At 35.7% G+C, this 16403-nt stretch overlaps 1 protein-coding gene across 3 annotated transcripts in view; it reads left to right on the forward strand.

Annotated features, from left to right (window-relative positions):
• Positions 1-16403, forward strand: part of mark4b (MAP/microtubule affinity-regulating kinase 4b) — a 187237-nt gene that overhangs the window by 122098 nt on the left and 48736 nt on the right. For all 3 annotated transcript variants that reach the window (XM_039769300.1, XM_039769301.1, XM_039769302.1), the window contains exon 4: positions 2996-3044. In XM_039769300.1, coding sequence (XP_039625234.1) covers positions 2996-3044 — 49 coding nt within the window. The remainder of the gene's footprint in view (positions 1-2995; positions 3045-16403) is intronic.

Raw genomic sequence — 16403 nt, forward strand, 5'->3', positions numbered from 1 at the left:
TAAGTTCAATTGTGTTCGAAAAGCGAGATTCTGTCTATTTTCAAACCTTTTCATTCTACTTCAGTGTCGTGAGGGTAAAGTGAATACATTTATCCTAATAGAATAACACCAGTTCATGATATTATTTTACCTTTTCTGAAAATAATAATACCATATAATTTGCCAGAAAATGTTGCCGTTTAGCTTGCAAAAGAGCCAGTGTGGGGATATCAGCTTTGTAAATGGATGTTACAATACCAAGCATCAGCTAATCAAAAGCAAACAACTGAAATTAAAGTGGAATATGCCAAGGCCTACAATGTAAAGGACTGTAACACAAGTTCTAAAATTATAACATTAGGAAATATTTCCTGCATTTCACCTGTTATTGCTGTAATACTTCTAAGCACTGAACTTGTTTTATTGAGTTTAAATGATACATAGATTGATGGACATTTATTTTGCTAGGAGACACATATTCTGAATGAAGGAGGTTCACAAGTTCACAGATTTAGTTCTTTCTTGTGATAAGATTTCATCAGTGAGGCAACTGTTAAATTCAAGTTTTTATGCTATATAAAACTGAATGAGTGGCAGATGGTATCAGAATCGAGCTTGCTTTTTTGGATGTGCTCTTATATCAGTGAGTAATAATTTCATTTTTAGCATGGCATGTATATATAACAGAAAAAGGAAGCCTTGGTTACCTCACGACTTAATTTTTTACCTATCTAGCAAGCCCCACTTTTTAAACTGAAATTAACTATCTTTGAGAAATAAAGAAATTGTATTCATTTGTTATTTGTGTTTTCCTTCCTATTTTCACTTATAGTGTTATGTAAGGCTGCAGACTATTGAATGGCTTAAGCATTTGATACAAATTCCTGTAAATTACACAGCATGTTTTCTCCTCTGCTTAGAGATCTAGTTTGTGCATTCTTGTCTTTTTAATTGTAGCATTGATTTGAAAACCACCTGCTTCTAACAGAAAAAAGCATAATCTTTATACAAGAAGTGATACCAATATTTTAGAATCTTTATATGTCAGTAATTTCCAATTTTTCTTCATTTTGTACCTTTAACTGTTACTTTAATAATTTCAGCAATGGAGCAAAGTCTTTTTGAGCTTCATTATCTTTCCTCAGTCAGTCGCTTTGATCTGGAGGCATGTGTCTGCATAATCTTTGAAATTTTGATGGTTAAGCGTTTCTTTTTCTTTTTTTAGCTGCCTCACTTTAGCCAATTTATTATTGAAAGATTCAGATGAAATCCTGATTGAACCCATTTTATTTCCCCATAATTGTTATTAGCATACTGTGGAAAAGACACCACATTTTCTGCCGACAAATTCTGCACAGTCTTATGAACACATCGATCTTAAAAAAAAAAACTATATCCTTTTTCACATATGAATAGAAGAGGCACCCAGACAGAAGACAGTGTTTCAGAAAAGTTTCTGCAGAACAAAGCACAGTCACTGTGATCCTGTCTAGCAAAGCAAATTCCTCCTTTCTTTTCTGGCAATACTTTGACAGATAATTTGTCTTCCTGACCTGTGTAAGACTAGCCTTGTGTTTGTGCTCACAGAACTTTCTGCTTTTCTTAGTTTTCTTGCTGTTGCCCTTTATTCACAAAACACTTTGTGTCATCTTTGATTCACACGGACAACCACAATCCCACTGATTATAAATAAGGCTCCCAGCAAAAAACTAGATAGAATAATCATCATTTTCATTGCTTTAATACGAGTCACCTGCTACACAGTACTGTACTTTTCCATGAGTAAATCTGCAGCTGATCATTATGGGTTACACTAGAACATGTTGCTACTTGAACTTTGGTGAACATGACAATGTATTCTTGGATGTATCCAGAGCTTTGTGCTGACAGTTGCTTGACAACAACTAGCCCCTGGAGGTATAGACTTGGAACTGGATGTGGCGATTATTTATTTTTTGCATTGACTTATTCATTAGTACAATCTATTGTAAAAAAAAATATTAAAAAATTAGAAGAGTACTTGCCACCACATGATCGAGGCATCATCCACAAAGCAGAAGTTAAAATGTATCCACTCCTACAAAATTCTTTGTACTTCATTGTGTATCCTGTCAATACTTTTTTGATTATTTCTTTTTCAGTACTGTACTTTATTTTACAATTACATTTATCTTACAGTGTTGCAGAATATTTTATCAAAAGTAAAGTGCAGTAACAGTTGCTTTTATGTTTTTCTTCATTTTGAGTGCTGTCATAGTATCTAAATAGTTTAGATTCACAAAGAAGCCTAGTGGAAATGTCTGAACTAGTAGCCATTACATTACAAACTATATTACTGTTTGATATGTTTTTGACTTTGCTACATTGCTAAATTGTTAATTTAGATGAATTGGATCAAACTGTGGGGTTTGTATTTTCTTTTATTGTTCTTGTGGGTTTCCTCTAAGCCCTCAGATTTCCCTACTGTGGTCCAAAGATATTCCATCAGACTGACTGGAAGCTATGTGAGAAAGATAAAGTCAGGGTGACTGAGAGTGGATATGTCTGTAAGAGTGTTTCCTGTGACTTGTTGCTTATGGAATTGTTTCTGAGACTGTGAAGACATGTACTATAAGAATTAGGACAGAAAATGAATAAATCACTGTCTCAGCTTTGCTTAAAGAAGACAAATGCTGCTTAATTGAAAAATTGATGAGAATAAAAAAAATTACACAGTGATGTGGATTAAAACATTCAGTGCAAACAAATGTGGTGCTGTCACTCCCTATGTAGAAGACATATTTTGTTACAAACCTTACCATCAAGGATGAATAAAATCCTATGTTCTTTCCACTGTGGAAAGTTAATAGGATATAAGTACTGTATTATGGCAGTGTAAGACCAACTGTTCCAATCCAGTACCATTCCAGAATAATTTTGGACGTCATTTTACAAAGTGCATTAATTTCTCTTTCAGTATTGCCTTGACATATAGACCTTGCCTAAGTTAATGCTTGTTTGTTTTTGTCTATTTCAGCTGTTCAGAGAGGTGCGAATAATGAAGGGCTTGAATCATCCTAATATAGGTAAGTTGCTTCTTTTTTGAGTTACTTGTAAAGGGTCTGCAGTGTGCTGTCACAGTCTAAAGTTGAATTTCACATTTATGTTTTGCCCTTCCTGTTCCACTTAATTATGCACGCTTCTGTCGCAGCAAACTTAGTGTAATGTTAACCGCCTAACAGGACATATGACTACAAATGAGTTTATGTTATAAAGTGCCCATGTCACTTAACCTGTTAATTTAGTAGAAAGAATTCTTCCGATAATACGATTAGCTGTGAACTCAAGCTCATCTACGGAACAGGTATTTCCTTTTGGGTGTACTTGCAGTGCTACTGAAGAAAACATTCTTGAAAATATTCCTTTAAATGTTTCACTAAACAATTAGACAATTATATTTTTTGTATTTAAAGCCATATTATCTTAAGTAAACAACTCTTGCTTAGGCTGCTGTTACGTCATAATACCTTATTATGTTTTAACTGTTTTCTCATTGTCACTGATTTAATAAGAAGAGCAACTAGGCTGATTCCAGGGCTACAGGGGATGAATTATAAGGAAAGATTAGAAGAGCTGAGCCTTTTCAGTTTAACACTAGAATTACCAGAGCCTACGAAAAAACTCGTAATTCTGTCCCACCTTAAACTGCTTCTTAAATCCCTTCACACCTCTCCGCCAGCATCCTTTGTCTTCTAAATGTGCTGATAAAGAGAAGCTTGGAGCAGCCGGCTATTCCATCCCCCCACCAATTTAGAACGTGCACAAACTTCAGCTTGATTGAGTATCTGGGAGTGAAGTGGAGTTTTAGAGTGGAAATAATAGATCGTTATTTGGAACACACGCATTTCATGTCTGTTCTGTTTCTACAGTAATCTGTGTCAACACATTGTTAAAACAGAAACATTTTTTATATTCTAGTAGTAGATGACAAAATGTAGGCATAAACTATATAGTGTATGAAGCCTGAAGTCCAAATAGCAAAGAAACATTTTCACAAGAATAACACAATTGCGCTTTCATTCAAAAATATAACTGCACAAACAAAAAGCCGCCTTAACATGCGACATTGACAGCAGTTTATTGTAACTGCCTCCGTGGTTCAATAGAATCGGCCCTCGCTTGGGAATCAAGAGGTCACGAGTTCGATCCTGCGTCCCTCCGTTTTGAGAAATAAACTGCTCTTAGTCTTACTATTTTAGAATAACAGCATACATTTGATTTCAGTCTGTAACAGCCGGTGCAATTTATGATCCTTGTAAAGGTTAGCTTTTTTTTTTATTCACTTTTCATTCTCTCAGTCGCGTTCAGAATCAATCCATACAACCCCATCTGACACGGCTGTTTTCACTAAAGACGCGCTATAGCTCTGCAGTGTACCACGATGCATACTTACGCTTCCCCCATACCCCCGGGTTCTGACACACAAACGCTGGCGTAGCTGCCTTCTTCGTATCTCACCGTCACTTGCTTTTCTTTTTATTCAGTTTTATTGAGTGTTCCTGCCAGTCCCCGCATGTTGCTGTATGCTGTTTCTTTTGTACTTCAGGACATGCAGAGGAAAGAATGGTAAAGAGCAGTAACTTCAGCGCTATATGCAATCATCAGACACTCCCCATCTGCCTGTGTCGTTCAAACACAGGAACTTTTATTCAAGTGCACTTTTTCCATCGCCTTTTTCTGTAACAAGCAATGTACACACTTCTCTCTATGCTGTGGTTTCTATTACACACCTGAAAGAAAGAGACAATACATGTGACAATATCCAGCATAGAGCAACATGCGGGGACTGGCAGGAACACTCAATAAAACTGAATAAAAAGAAAATCAAGTGACGGTGAGATACGAAGAAGGCAGCTTCGCCAGCGTCTGTGTGTCAGAACCCTTTTTTGGTGCGTTAGTATGCATCATGGTACAACGCAGAGCTATAGCGCGTCTGTATTCTGTTTCTTTTGTACTCCAGGGCATGCAGAGGAGAGAATGGTAAAGAGCAGTAAGTTCGGCGCTATATGCAATCATCAGACACTCCCCAATCTGCCCGTTGTTTTGTTATACTTTTACACCAACTTTACTTGTACTGCTCAAGCGGGCATGCTCAAAAATACATGTGTAATGCCACAAAAAGTGCACGCAGACACTTCATTTCGCAAACAAAACAAGTGCACTTTTATTCAAAACTACCTGTATAACCGAAGAAAAAAGAAAGCAAGTTACAGTAGGCGATTGATACGACAGCTTGCATGGTGCAATGCTAAGAAGTGCTGATTTTCATTCCGTGCTATATAAAATCATCACATTCAAATATTAACAGTTCCCACACACCCAAGGACCGTCCTTCCTACATTTACGACACGTGTACTTGTTGCAGTGTACACACCTCTCTGTGCTATGGTTTCTATTACACTGAATGAGCACCTGACACTGTACTTTCTTCCCTGGGGAAGGTCCCGCATCAGAGAATTTCCAGTTCCTGCATAAATTCACACCCGATCTGACGCTGTTCGTTTTCAAATAATATTGCATTAGTGCGATTATATTTTCACATATATTGTCTCTTTTTTTCAGGTGTGTAATAGAAACCACAGCATAGAGAGAAGTGTGTACATTGCTTCTTACAGGAAAAGGCGATGGAAAAAGTGCACTTGAATAAAAGTGCACTTTTGTTATACTTTTACACCAATATATGTTCCTGTGTTTGAACGACACGGGCAGATGGGGAGTGTCTGATGATTGCATATAGCACCGAAGTTACTGCTCTTTACCATTCTTTCCTCTGCATGTCCTGGAGTACAAAAAAAACAGCATACAGCAACATGCGGGACTGCAGGAACACTCAATAAAACTGAATAAAAAAAAAGCAAGTGACGGTGAGATACGAAGAAGGCAGCTTCGCCAGCGTTTGTGTGTCAGAACCCGGGGGTATGGGGGCGTTAGTATGCATCGTGGTACACTGCAGAGCTATAGCGTCTTTAGTGAAAACAGCCGTGTCAGATGGGGTTGTATGGATTGATTCTGAACGCGACTGAGAGAATGAAAAGTGAATTAAAAAAAAAGCTAACCTTTACAAGGATCATAAATTGCACCGGCTGTTACAGACTGAAATCAAATGTATGCTTTTATTCTAAAACAGTAAGACTAAGAGCAGTTTACTTCTCAAAACGGAGGGGCGCAGGATCGAACTCGTGACCTCTTGATTCCCAAGCGGGGGCTGATTCTATTGAACCACGGAGGCAGTTACAATAAACTGCTGTCAATGTCGCATGTTAAGGCGGCTTTTTGTTTCTGCAGTTATATTTTGAATAAAAGCGCAATTGTGTTATTCTTGTGAAAATGTTTCTTTGCTATTTGGACTTCAGGCTTCATACACTATATAGTTTATGCCTACATTTTGTCATCTACTTCTAGAATATAAAAAATGTTTCTGTTTTAACAATGTGTTGACACAGATTACTGTAGAAACAGAACAGACATGAAATGCGTGTGTTCCAAATAACGATCTATTATTTCCACTCTAAAACTCCACTTCACTCCCAGATACTCAATCAAGGCATGAGCTGGGAGAAGTTCGTGCACGTTCTAAATTGGTGGGGGGATGGAATAGCCGGCTGCTCCTAGCTTCTCTTTATCAGCACATTTAGAAGACAAAGGGCGCTGGCGGAGAGGTGTGAAGGGATTTAAGAAGCGATTTAAGGTGGGACGGAATTACGAGTTTTTTCGTAGGCTCTGATAATTCTAGTGTTAAGCAAAAGAACATTAAGAGGTGACATGATTGAAGTGTATAAAATTATGAAGGGAATTAGTACAGTAGATCAAGACTGTTATTTTCAAGTGAGTTCATCAGGAACACGGGGACACAGTTGGAAACTTGTTAAGGGTAAATTTCGCACAAACATTAGGATGTTTTTCTTTACACAAAAGAACGATAGACACTTGGAATAAGCTCCCAAGTAGTGTGGTAGACAGTAAAACTTTAGGGACTTTCAAAACTTGATAGGACTGGCAAGCTTTGTTGGGCTCAATGGCCTGTTCTCTTCTAGATTGTTTCATTGGCCCTTTCCTGGTTTACTTAATTGAATATTTAATTCATATTACACACATTAGAGTTGAATCGTGAACAGTTAATATTAATATAACTATTTTAATAATTAGCTAATAGCAGTTAACAATTTGTAAAGCAGGCTATTTATGAGGCTAAAACAATACAGTTAGAAGTGCATCCAGGCTGTTCACAAATAATAAAAAAAAATTGAAATGAGGCTTCAAATGGACAATGGTCTCACTTACAGCACAAAAAGGGAACACTGTAAAGCTTCCCACTTTAGTAATTATTTACAGCAAATCCACTTTATAAAATCAGAACAGTTACCCCACCAATAACACTGTAAAATCAGAACAGTTACCCCACCAATAACACTGTAAAATAAGCATATCATGTGTCTTAAAAGCCTACAATACAGAGTTCAGATTTAAAAGAGTTTCTTAGTTTCATTGAAATTAAGGCTTTACTATACACTGTTCATACGTACTTAAAGGAAAAACGTGATTAAATATAGTCAGTGGCAGGTTTCAATAAGGTACAGTGACTTTTGCACTCTATAGCTTAACGATTATAGCCTTCGATTTTCTTCTGTTAGATTCGCTTTGGTGTACATTTCATATTTTGATCTTTTCTATGGTGCTTCATTGCAGCTTTACACATTGGTGTATGGTAGCCATGTAGTTACATTTTTTTCTAAATAAAATTTTAATGGAAAAGATTAACAGCCTTTTTAAATTAATTGACAAAGAGCCAACATATCCATCATTCACATAATCGAAATATTTAAATTAACTGCAATCATGAATCATGAACTTTTACTCAGTGGGAATTATGCTGCTCAGGTTTACACAGTAACTAGTCCAATACATCTTGATGTACTCTTTTACTACACCCATACAATGAATAAAACAGAATCAAAGATAATGTTTGAAGCTCAATGTAACCCAGCAGGTGCACTGAGCTTTGCACTGCAAAGTAATTGAGGTATAAAGTGAAGACATCTGCTTGTTTATAATTGCTGTAAAAACATAGGTTAAATTGAAAAACACTAAACGTAAAAAAATACTGAGGCTGCAAAAATATTGTTTAATTAAAGAATGAAATCTTTGCCTGTATTTGATCTGGCACCTTGTCCAGGGTTGCACATGTCTGTTACATATGATCAAGGAATTTTCAAGGAAAATTACAGATTCTGCATATTGCTGGAATTTTTTTTTTTTTTTTTGAAGAAAAAATACTTAACAGCTTTCCCACACCTTCTTAATCAAATTCAGGGTTGCAGGGTTTGCTTTAGCCTTGGTTGTCAGCACTGATCTCAAGATATCATCCAACCCTGGACAGGGCACCATGATAAAGTAAAATCTATTACATGCCATTTGTTTTCCATATTTAGATTTATTGTGTCTCATAGATCTGCTGTGTTCTTTTAAAAATTCTTTTGTCTGCCATTTAGGCAAATATTTTTCTTGTTTTTAGTGTGTTGGTGTTTTCAAAAGTGATTCTTCATGTAAATTATTTACAGTTACATAGCCTTCTTCTCCGTTGTTATTTTTGAATGTGTTCAGTTAAAAAATTTTTTTTAATTGTGTATCTTTTATTGGTGTTTCAAACAGTATTTCAAAAATGATTATAATTTGTATTTCATAGTTGATTGGCCACTTTGTCAGCATTATGCATGTGTTGGTCCACACGTGATGTGTGTAGACAAAACATTTTTAGTTCCGTGCGGACACCCAAACATATATGGACTGGGCGGTCTCATGGTCTGGAATCCCTACAGATTTTATTTTTTCTCCAGCCGTCTGGAGTTTTTGTTTTTCTGTCCCCCCTGGCCATTGAACCTTACTCTTATTCAATGTTAATTAATGTTGATTTATTTTGTTTTCTTATTGTGTCTTTTATTTTTCTATTCTTTATTATGTAAAGCACTTTGAACTACTGTTTGTATGAAAATGTGCTATTTAAATAAATGTTGTTGTTGTTGTACACAGTTATATACACTTTACATAATTCTCTATTTTGCTTCCTATAGATAAGACAGGAGATGCACATTTTTCCATTTCTAAACTGCCAACTTGAGATGACTTTATCTGGTTCAGATTTTCAGACCCCAGTTGGTGTAAACTGACACATGTACTATGGTTGAAAAAGGCAAAAAATAATGCTGAAAACTTTCAGTAGTCCATGTAGAAACTTAGAAAGCTGCCAGGTTGTTAGTTTTTTGTTCATAACAGCCCTTCACAATACAGCAGTCCACCGAATTTGTAATCTTTAATCAAAGCATTTATTGTTCATCAGATCAGATGTACTGTATCTTTGTTTGGTAAAATGTCAGAATATGGTGATTAAATGTGAGGAACCAGTCATGGTCTAAAAGCTAAAAGTGTTTAATGTGTCAATATGCAAAATTATCAAGGTAGGTGTTCTGTACTGTGCTGTGCATTAGTAGATGAAATTATTTGCTCTTAGTGATTGATATGACAATGATAAGGATTTGCTGACCTTACTGAGTGCTTTGTTCAGACGCACAGGCACAGTGTTTTCACTGTATTTTAAACATGAATTTAATTTTCATTGTTACTGCCAGTGTGTTGTCATCTTTTGTTGTATATCCATATACATACTGTTCCACTAAGCAAGGTGGATTTCATCTCTGATCTTTAGGCTAGTTGTCTCATCAGCACTATTGAAAACTATGTTATATTTTTTTTTGCATTTGTTTTCTAACATTTGCTGAGGAATTTCTAGAATAAAAATCAGTCAGTCTGATGGAATAGTAATCTATGTCTCTTTTGAGATAACAAAATTTTAGAAAAATTAAAAACAATTAATTGATCTAAATTGATTAGTTTAGTTAACTTAATTTCATAAAATATTTTTTTTGAAAGCGAATCCATAATATTTTTTCCTCATACCTTTTGTCTTAGTGACTGGTATCCATATTAACCTTTTATAAAATTGTACTGACAGTCATATATGCAGTAACACTGCTGTCTGGTTTTTGATGGTGAGTCTTGAAATGCATACCAACACAGTGGCCTTTGCAGCAGTAGTATTGCCTTTGAGAGCTGCATTATAATTCACTTTGACCCTTCCTGGTGTTGTAGTTCTTTATCTCCCAAATAGCTGTATGTACTACTTTTTTATTAGATACTAGCCAACCTGCGGCGTACCATAGGCCGCATAATCAGGCCGGTTTTTTAATGATTTTTAAGCACAAGGAGAAAATTAACATTTGAAAAATCGGTAATGTAATAAATCAGCAAGAAAAGCAACATTGTAACAATACATGGAATGAACCAATACACAATCGTTCGTGACTGAAAACTGGCGGACCGCCATTGCACCTTCTCCTCCCAGACGGAGGGATGGGTGTGGACAGCGGTCTGCTGATTTCTCGTTCAGTATGCACTGCCGGCTAGGATCCCATGGGATACCCCTCGCAAACCGTTTTACACGCTGCATATGGCGATTCACCTCCGCAGGCAACGTGGCTCAGAGGTGCATGTGGCTCTACGACAGACGAATATAAATGACGCCAATTTTTCTGTGTTGTCGCGTCTGAGTTGGTGTGCGTGGCTCTGCGAGTTGTTGTCGTATGCAATGGTCTTGGAGTTGGTGGGCGTGGCTCCTTCCTGCGTGCCCCATAGGTGTCTTACTTGACGGCAGCTTAGTGAATCCACGCCCCTTCCGGCGTGCTTTCTATGGGTGTCTTGCCTTAGTGAATTATATATATAGATTATAGTGGCATTGAGGGCTGTTTCCACTAACTGTATGTGAATTTTTATGTTTTGGCACAAATTACTGTCTCTTCTTCCCCAAGCACAGTGATTTCCTGTCACATTCTAAACTCATGCTGATTAGGCTGATTGGTAATTTAAACTTAACTCTATATGGTTATGGTTAACTCTATTATGGTTGAATGTGGCCTGTGATTGAGTGGCACCCCACTCCAGGTTGTTTCCTGACTTGCACCTAAAGCAACTAGGAAATTTAATTGAATTAATGTGAATTTATAGAGTACTCATTAAAAACAGGAGCATAACACTGACTGATACAACAGCAGAAACTTTATATCATGCAACATTTACATATGCGTTAGCAAATGTACAGTAGTTTTAGAACAACAATAATAATAGGGGGACTCCTAAACCTTTGGTAAAATTTAGTAGATACTATATCATACTAAACAATTTTGCATTAAATAAGTGGTCACTTGACAATGGTGGAGAAGAGAGCACAATTTTGAATGGAACAGGTCTTTTAGCCCAATAAAGCCTATCCTCTTTATTTACTTAAATCTTCCAAGGTGACATCAAGTTATGTTTAATTCCATGTGTCTGTGGTTCTCTCTGGGTCCACACCAATCTTTAATGAGCTAACATTCATAGGATTCTGAGCATTTTGTGTGTTTGCGTTTTTTTTTTTTGGTTTTTTTTTTGTTTTTTTTTTTAATTCTGCATTATCAATTATCATTTTTTTTTACTTTTTTATTCGATTTGGAACTCTTCTGAATTAAGTTTTTCTTTCACTTTGTGGCTTTGTTTTGTACTTGGTTTTATTGTTATATTTTATCTTTTTTTTTTTTTTTTTTTGCTTTCCAAGATACCATTTCATTTTTAGCATAAGCTGATATTTTCTGTTACTTCCTTCAAGACTTTGTCATAGGCATTGCCCAGGATACCATATCAGGTGACTTTATCACTGTGATGATATATATGCCAGCACCAAACAAGGATAGTGTCTAGGTTGTGGATACTTTTTAAATCTTTCATGAGTGCTTCTTAGTTAGTAATCTCTGTTCAGTTCAATCTTTTGGCTAAGTTTTAAGACTTGTTTTGTGACCCTTACTAGTTCTTGGTGAAGATTTCATCTTCAGGACTATTATTCTTCATGGCTATTTGGCATGCATATCATTACCAATTTCAGAGCATGTAGTCGAGGCAGCAGTAGTAACGAGATATTGACAAGAAGAGAGAATTAAAATGGGGTCAGTAACTTCTGGAAATGATTGCCATACTAATCATTTATTTTTTCTTAAATATAAGTTCTTGCTTAATACATGTATATGAATAGGCTAATCAGGATATTATTTCATGAGTTTAAGTAAATGCTGAGACTGATGGTGCATCCCTTACACTAGAATGCAAAATGTTTTCTAGCTTTGGGGCCCAGCAGCTAAAGATTCGACTTCCCACATTAATTTAATTTGTCAATGGAATTTGTAGAAGACTAATATTTTGTAGCAATGTTTGCTGTGGAATGTGTGCACTAAGTTTTGCTAAGTAAAGTAGGCTAAAGCCTAGACCTTGACCTTTAAGCTCTAGTCCACCAACTACCAGGTTTTGTAATAAAACAAAAAAATGAATGGATTTTTTAAAATATAATTTATCCTTTATGTATTATATAACTTCTGTAAGGAAAATATACACAAACTTACACCTTATATGGTTACATCTAACATCAGGACAATTAGGACAAAGAAAGTGTGATTTTTCTTTAAGTAATTCATCATTTTAAATAAACAGCTTTCTTTCACTGCTTGGAGTTAGGTGTGGTGCGATTTCAGTGCATATCTGTTTTACTTTGATAACTGGCCAAATTTTGAACGCATGCCTCTGATTATTTCAATTGCTCAGGGTTAAAGCTTTGCTGTCTCAGGATTTCAGTACTCTTGTGCATCCTGTGTTTGTTTAATGACAATGATTTGCCTCAGCCATTGTTAAGACAATTTTGTTTTCCCTCCTGTTTTAGTCTGCTTGTTTTTGCAGCATCGCTCAATTCTCAGAGCTATTTTTGTGTGCTATATCATGTGAATATATAATAACACAATTTAAAGTTACATGCATTAGCTCTAATTGTGCCACTCCAAAGATGAACTGTATTGTTGATGTCTGGTATCATAAAAGGGCATTTCACTGCATTTTCTACCCCCAGGAGCTGGTTAGTAATGCATGGATCAGCTGTTTTTGACACACTGCTAATCAATCCTCATTTAAGCAACTGTAATTACAAAGAGATGCATAATTAACAAACAGCTGTTCTATCAGCCTACAGTATGAAGGCAACATAACTAACTGGTTGTCATTTCTATTGACAGCAAAGCAGGTTTCTTTTCTGTTTTAACAGAAATTGAAAACAAGGCGCTCTGCCACTCTTGTACAGCATTCTATGTTAAGAAGTGCTGTGGAAGCATAGCTAAATGAATCACTAAAGTTTATTGCCATACAACATAGCTGCTCTGAAATTTTCTTGGCATTTCTACTATCAGTATAACAAATTGGGCTTAAAATAGACTGTAGAAAATGCAGTATATGGCATCACCATGACTTTCTGTGCAATAGTATCAAGTGATAATATATTATTCATTAAATACAAAATACACAAACCAGTATCAAAACTTGTAAAACTGCACTTATGCTGTATACTTGTGTCATAGTCTGTGCTTCAAAGAGGCCACTCAAATAAACAACACTGCAAAAACAAAATTAAAACAAGCATAAGATATTAGCTGGATTGCTAAAATGCGCATCTGCTGTAATGTGTGAAATTATTCTGGCCAAGTTGGACAACAAAAAGTTATGGTACTTTGCTCCTTCTTGAAAAAGCCAAACTGCTTGGTCTGAATTAAGAACATCTATTATGTCTTAGGTTTAGACATCACAAAGGATCACATCACCTGAATTTAAGTCAGCACAAACATTTTTCTGAACAACATTGTATAGGGTATTTATTAGCACGTGTTACAGTAGGTGATCTAATATGAATGAACCAACACACAACTTGTTTCATAATCGTTGCTGACAATTTATATTCTTTCATGGCCAAAGTTACAGATTACAGGTAACAAGTCTTTCTTTGTTTTGTTCTTTGTTTGGGTTATTGCTTTTTTTGAGTGATAAAACATTATGTGCAACTTAACGGAGTGTTTTGTTCAGACGCACAGTGTTTTCACTATTTTAAACATGAATTTAATTTTCATTGTTACTGCCAGTGTATTGTCATCTTTTGTTGTATATCCATATACATACTGTTCCTCTAGGCAAGGTGGATTTTATCTCAGATCTTTAGGCTAGTTGTCTTATCAGCACTATTGAAAACTATGTTATATATTTTTTGCATTTGTTTTCTAACATTGATGTGGAATTTCTGGAACAGAAATCAGTCAGTGTGATGGAATAGTAATCTATGTCTCTTTTGAGATAACAAAATTTTAGAAAAATTAAAAACAATAATTAATTGATCCAAATTGATTAGTATGGTTGACTTAATTTCATAAAATTTTTTGGAAGTGAATCCATACAATTTTTTCCTCATACCTTTTGCCTTAGTGACTGGTATCCATATTAACCTTTTATGAAATTGTGCTGACATAAAACAATATGTGCAACTCACAGTAATAATGAAATCAGATAGCTGAACTCTATTCAATTTAAGACCCAGTCTAGGACCGTATTACAGAGAAAAGAAGCTTAGAAAAGTTTTACTCCCAGAAGAGGCAGCGTACTTGTGAAGTCTGAACGGCAAGCAAACAAACAGCTTCTGCTAAAAATCCTGCTGGTAAATGTGGAACTGCTAGATAATACGGCAGAAACATTGCAATGCATGTCAGTGTTTTGTGTTCTGTTTTAGGGAAAGGTAACCCATACCAAGAATCCCTAATACAGTCATTCAGCCAAACTGAGTTTACATAATAGTCCTTTGACCTCTAACCTGCAGGATCTCTTGGTTCCGCTTGTACACTTTACACCTGCCAGACCTCATCTCCTGTATTATTATAATGATTATGCAAGTTTGGCATTGAGTAAACCTTACAGTGCCATATATCAGGTGACCTCAGCCACTGCAGTTATAAAAAGATACTACCAACATACTTACAGCATCTTTCTTTCCTGCCAGAGGAAATAACATCCTAGATCACTAAAGCTTCACTGTTAAATAGGCAGAAAGTTCATGGCTCATCTTTGCCCTGTTTACTTCCTGTTTTTTCAGCAAAAGCCAAAGAGGACAGAATCCAAACAGCAAATACTGAGGAACTCATTGGAAACGGAAATGGAGCATATTCAAGGTGTTATCCTCTGACCAACTCGCATAGATAAATGGATTACTGGTTGATTGAGTTACTTTCTACAAATAGCTAAAAATCCAGATGAACAAACACTTGAGATTTTCCCAAATTGCCTGTGCTCCAAATAATATGTTTTTCTTACTTAAACTGAACAATTTCAGAGTCTACTGATATGCTCTGTTTATTTAGTTTTTGTGATAAAAAAAAAAAAAAAAGAGTGACATTCAGAACTGTGGCCCAAAGAAAATGCAATATTTTACTTATTTTACTTAGTTTATGTAAAACAAAATATAACATTGTTAAGCAAGTAAAAAGGCAAACAAATATAAAACAAAAATTAATTAAAAACAATGTTGAGATAAATTTTAAGAAAGCAAAAATGATTGCCAAAATGCAAAGGTATATAAATATATAAAGCAGAATCTATATATATAATTCACTAAGTCCATGGCAAGCAAGACGAACGCAAGTCATGGCAAGCAAGACGCACGCAAGACAGAGCCACGCCCGCCAACTCACAGAGCCCTGCCCACCAACAATTCACTAAGCGGCTGACCATGGCACGCAAGACAGACCACATGACACGCACGACAGAGCCCCCACCAACAATTAGGTTAGCGCATATTCCAGAATCTGTTTGCCACTCTACCCGAAATTAAACTTTCAGCCTTCATCTTAGAGGAAATGCCTTTTCAGCTGGGAACCAGTCACTTTCACCTTGGGGTCAAAGTATTTTGTTAAGTTATAGAAGGTCTACATTGGTATAGAGGTAAAAAAAAATACAGGTAAATTATTACTTCACCACCATGGGAAAACACTTTTTATTCAGCATTGGAAATAACTCATACTTTCTGTTCTTGTCATACAGTTACAATATTCTTTTTAATAAGCACACTAATAAAAGTTTTAAAGGTATAGTACAGTCATTTTCAAATAGTCGCAATGTCTTGTAGCAGTTGCCATTCAGTCTAAAAACACAAGAGAGAATGGTGATAATGAGAAATGTTTGGAAATCAATGAGCACTAAATAGTTTAATACAGGTTATTTGCATCATGTTAAGGTACAGTATGTTATTGTGGTATTCTATACAGCATATGCATAAACAATGATAAGGTACAAGTACAAGTAAATAGAAAAATCAAACCACAATTAAGTAGAAAAAATATGTTTTTCTTCAATAATGTTTTTGAAAAAATGATTGTGTGGTTGTTGTGGCATACATATCCCAGCCACACTAAGTACAATTCAGGTGCAAGTCCATTGCAGACCTGACTCAGTCA

This window comes from Polypterus senegalus, chromosome 11 (assembly GCF_016835505.1).
Source record: "Polypterus senegalus isolate Bchr_013 chromosome 11, ASM1683550v1, whole genome shotgun sequence".
NCBI lineage: Eukaryota > Metazoa > Chordata > Cladistia > Polypteriformes > Polypteridae > Polypterus > Polypterus senegalus.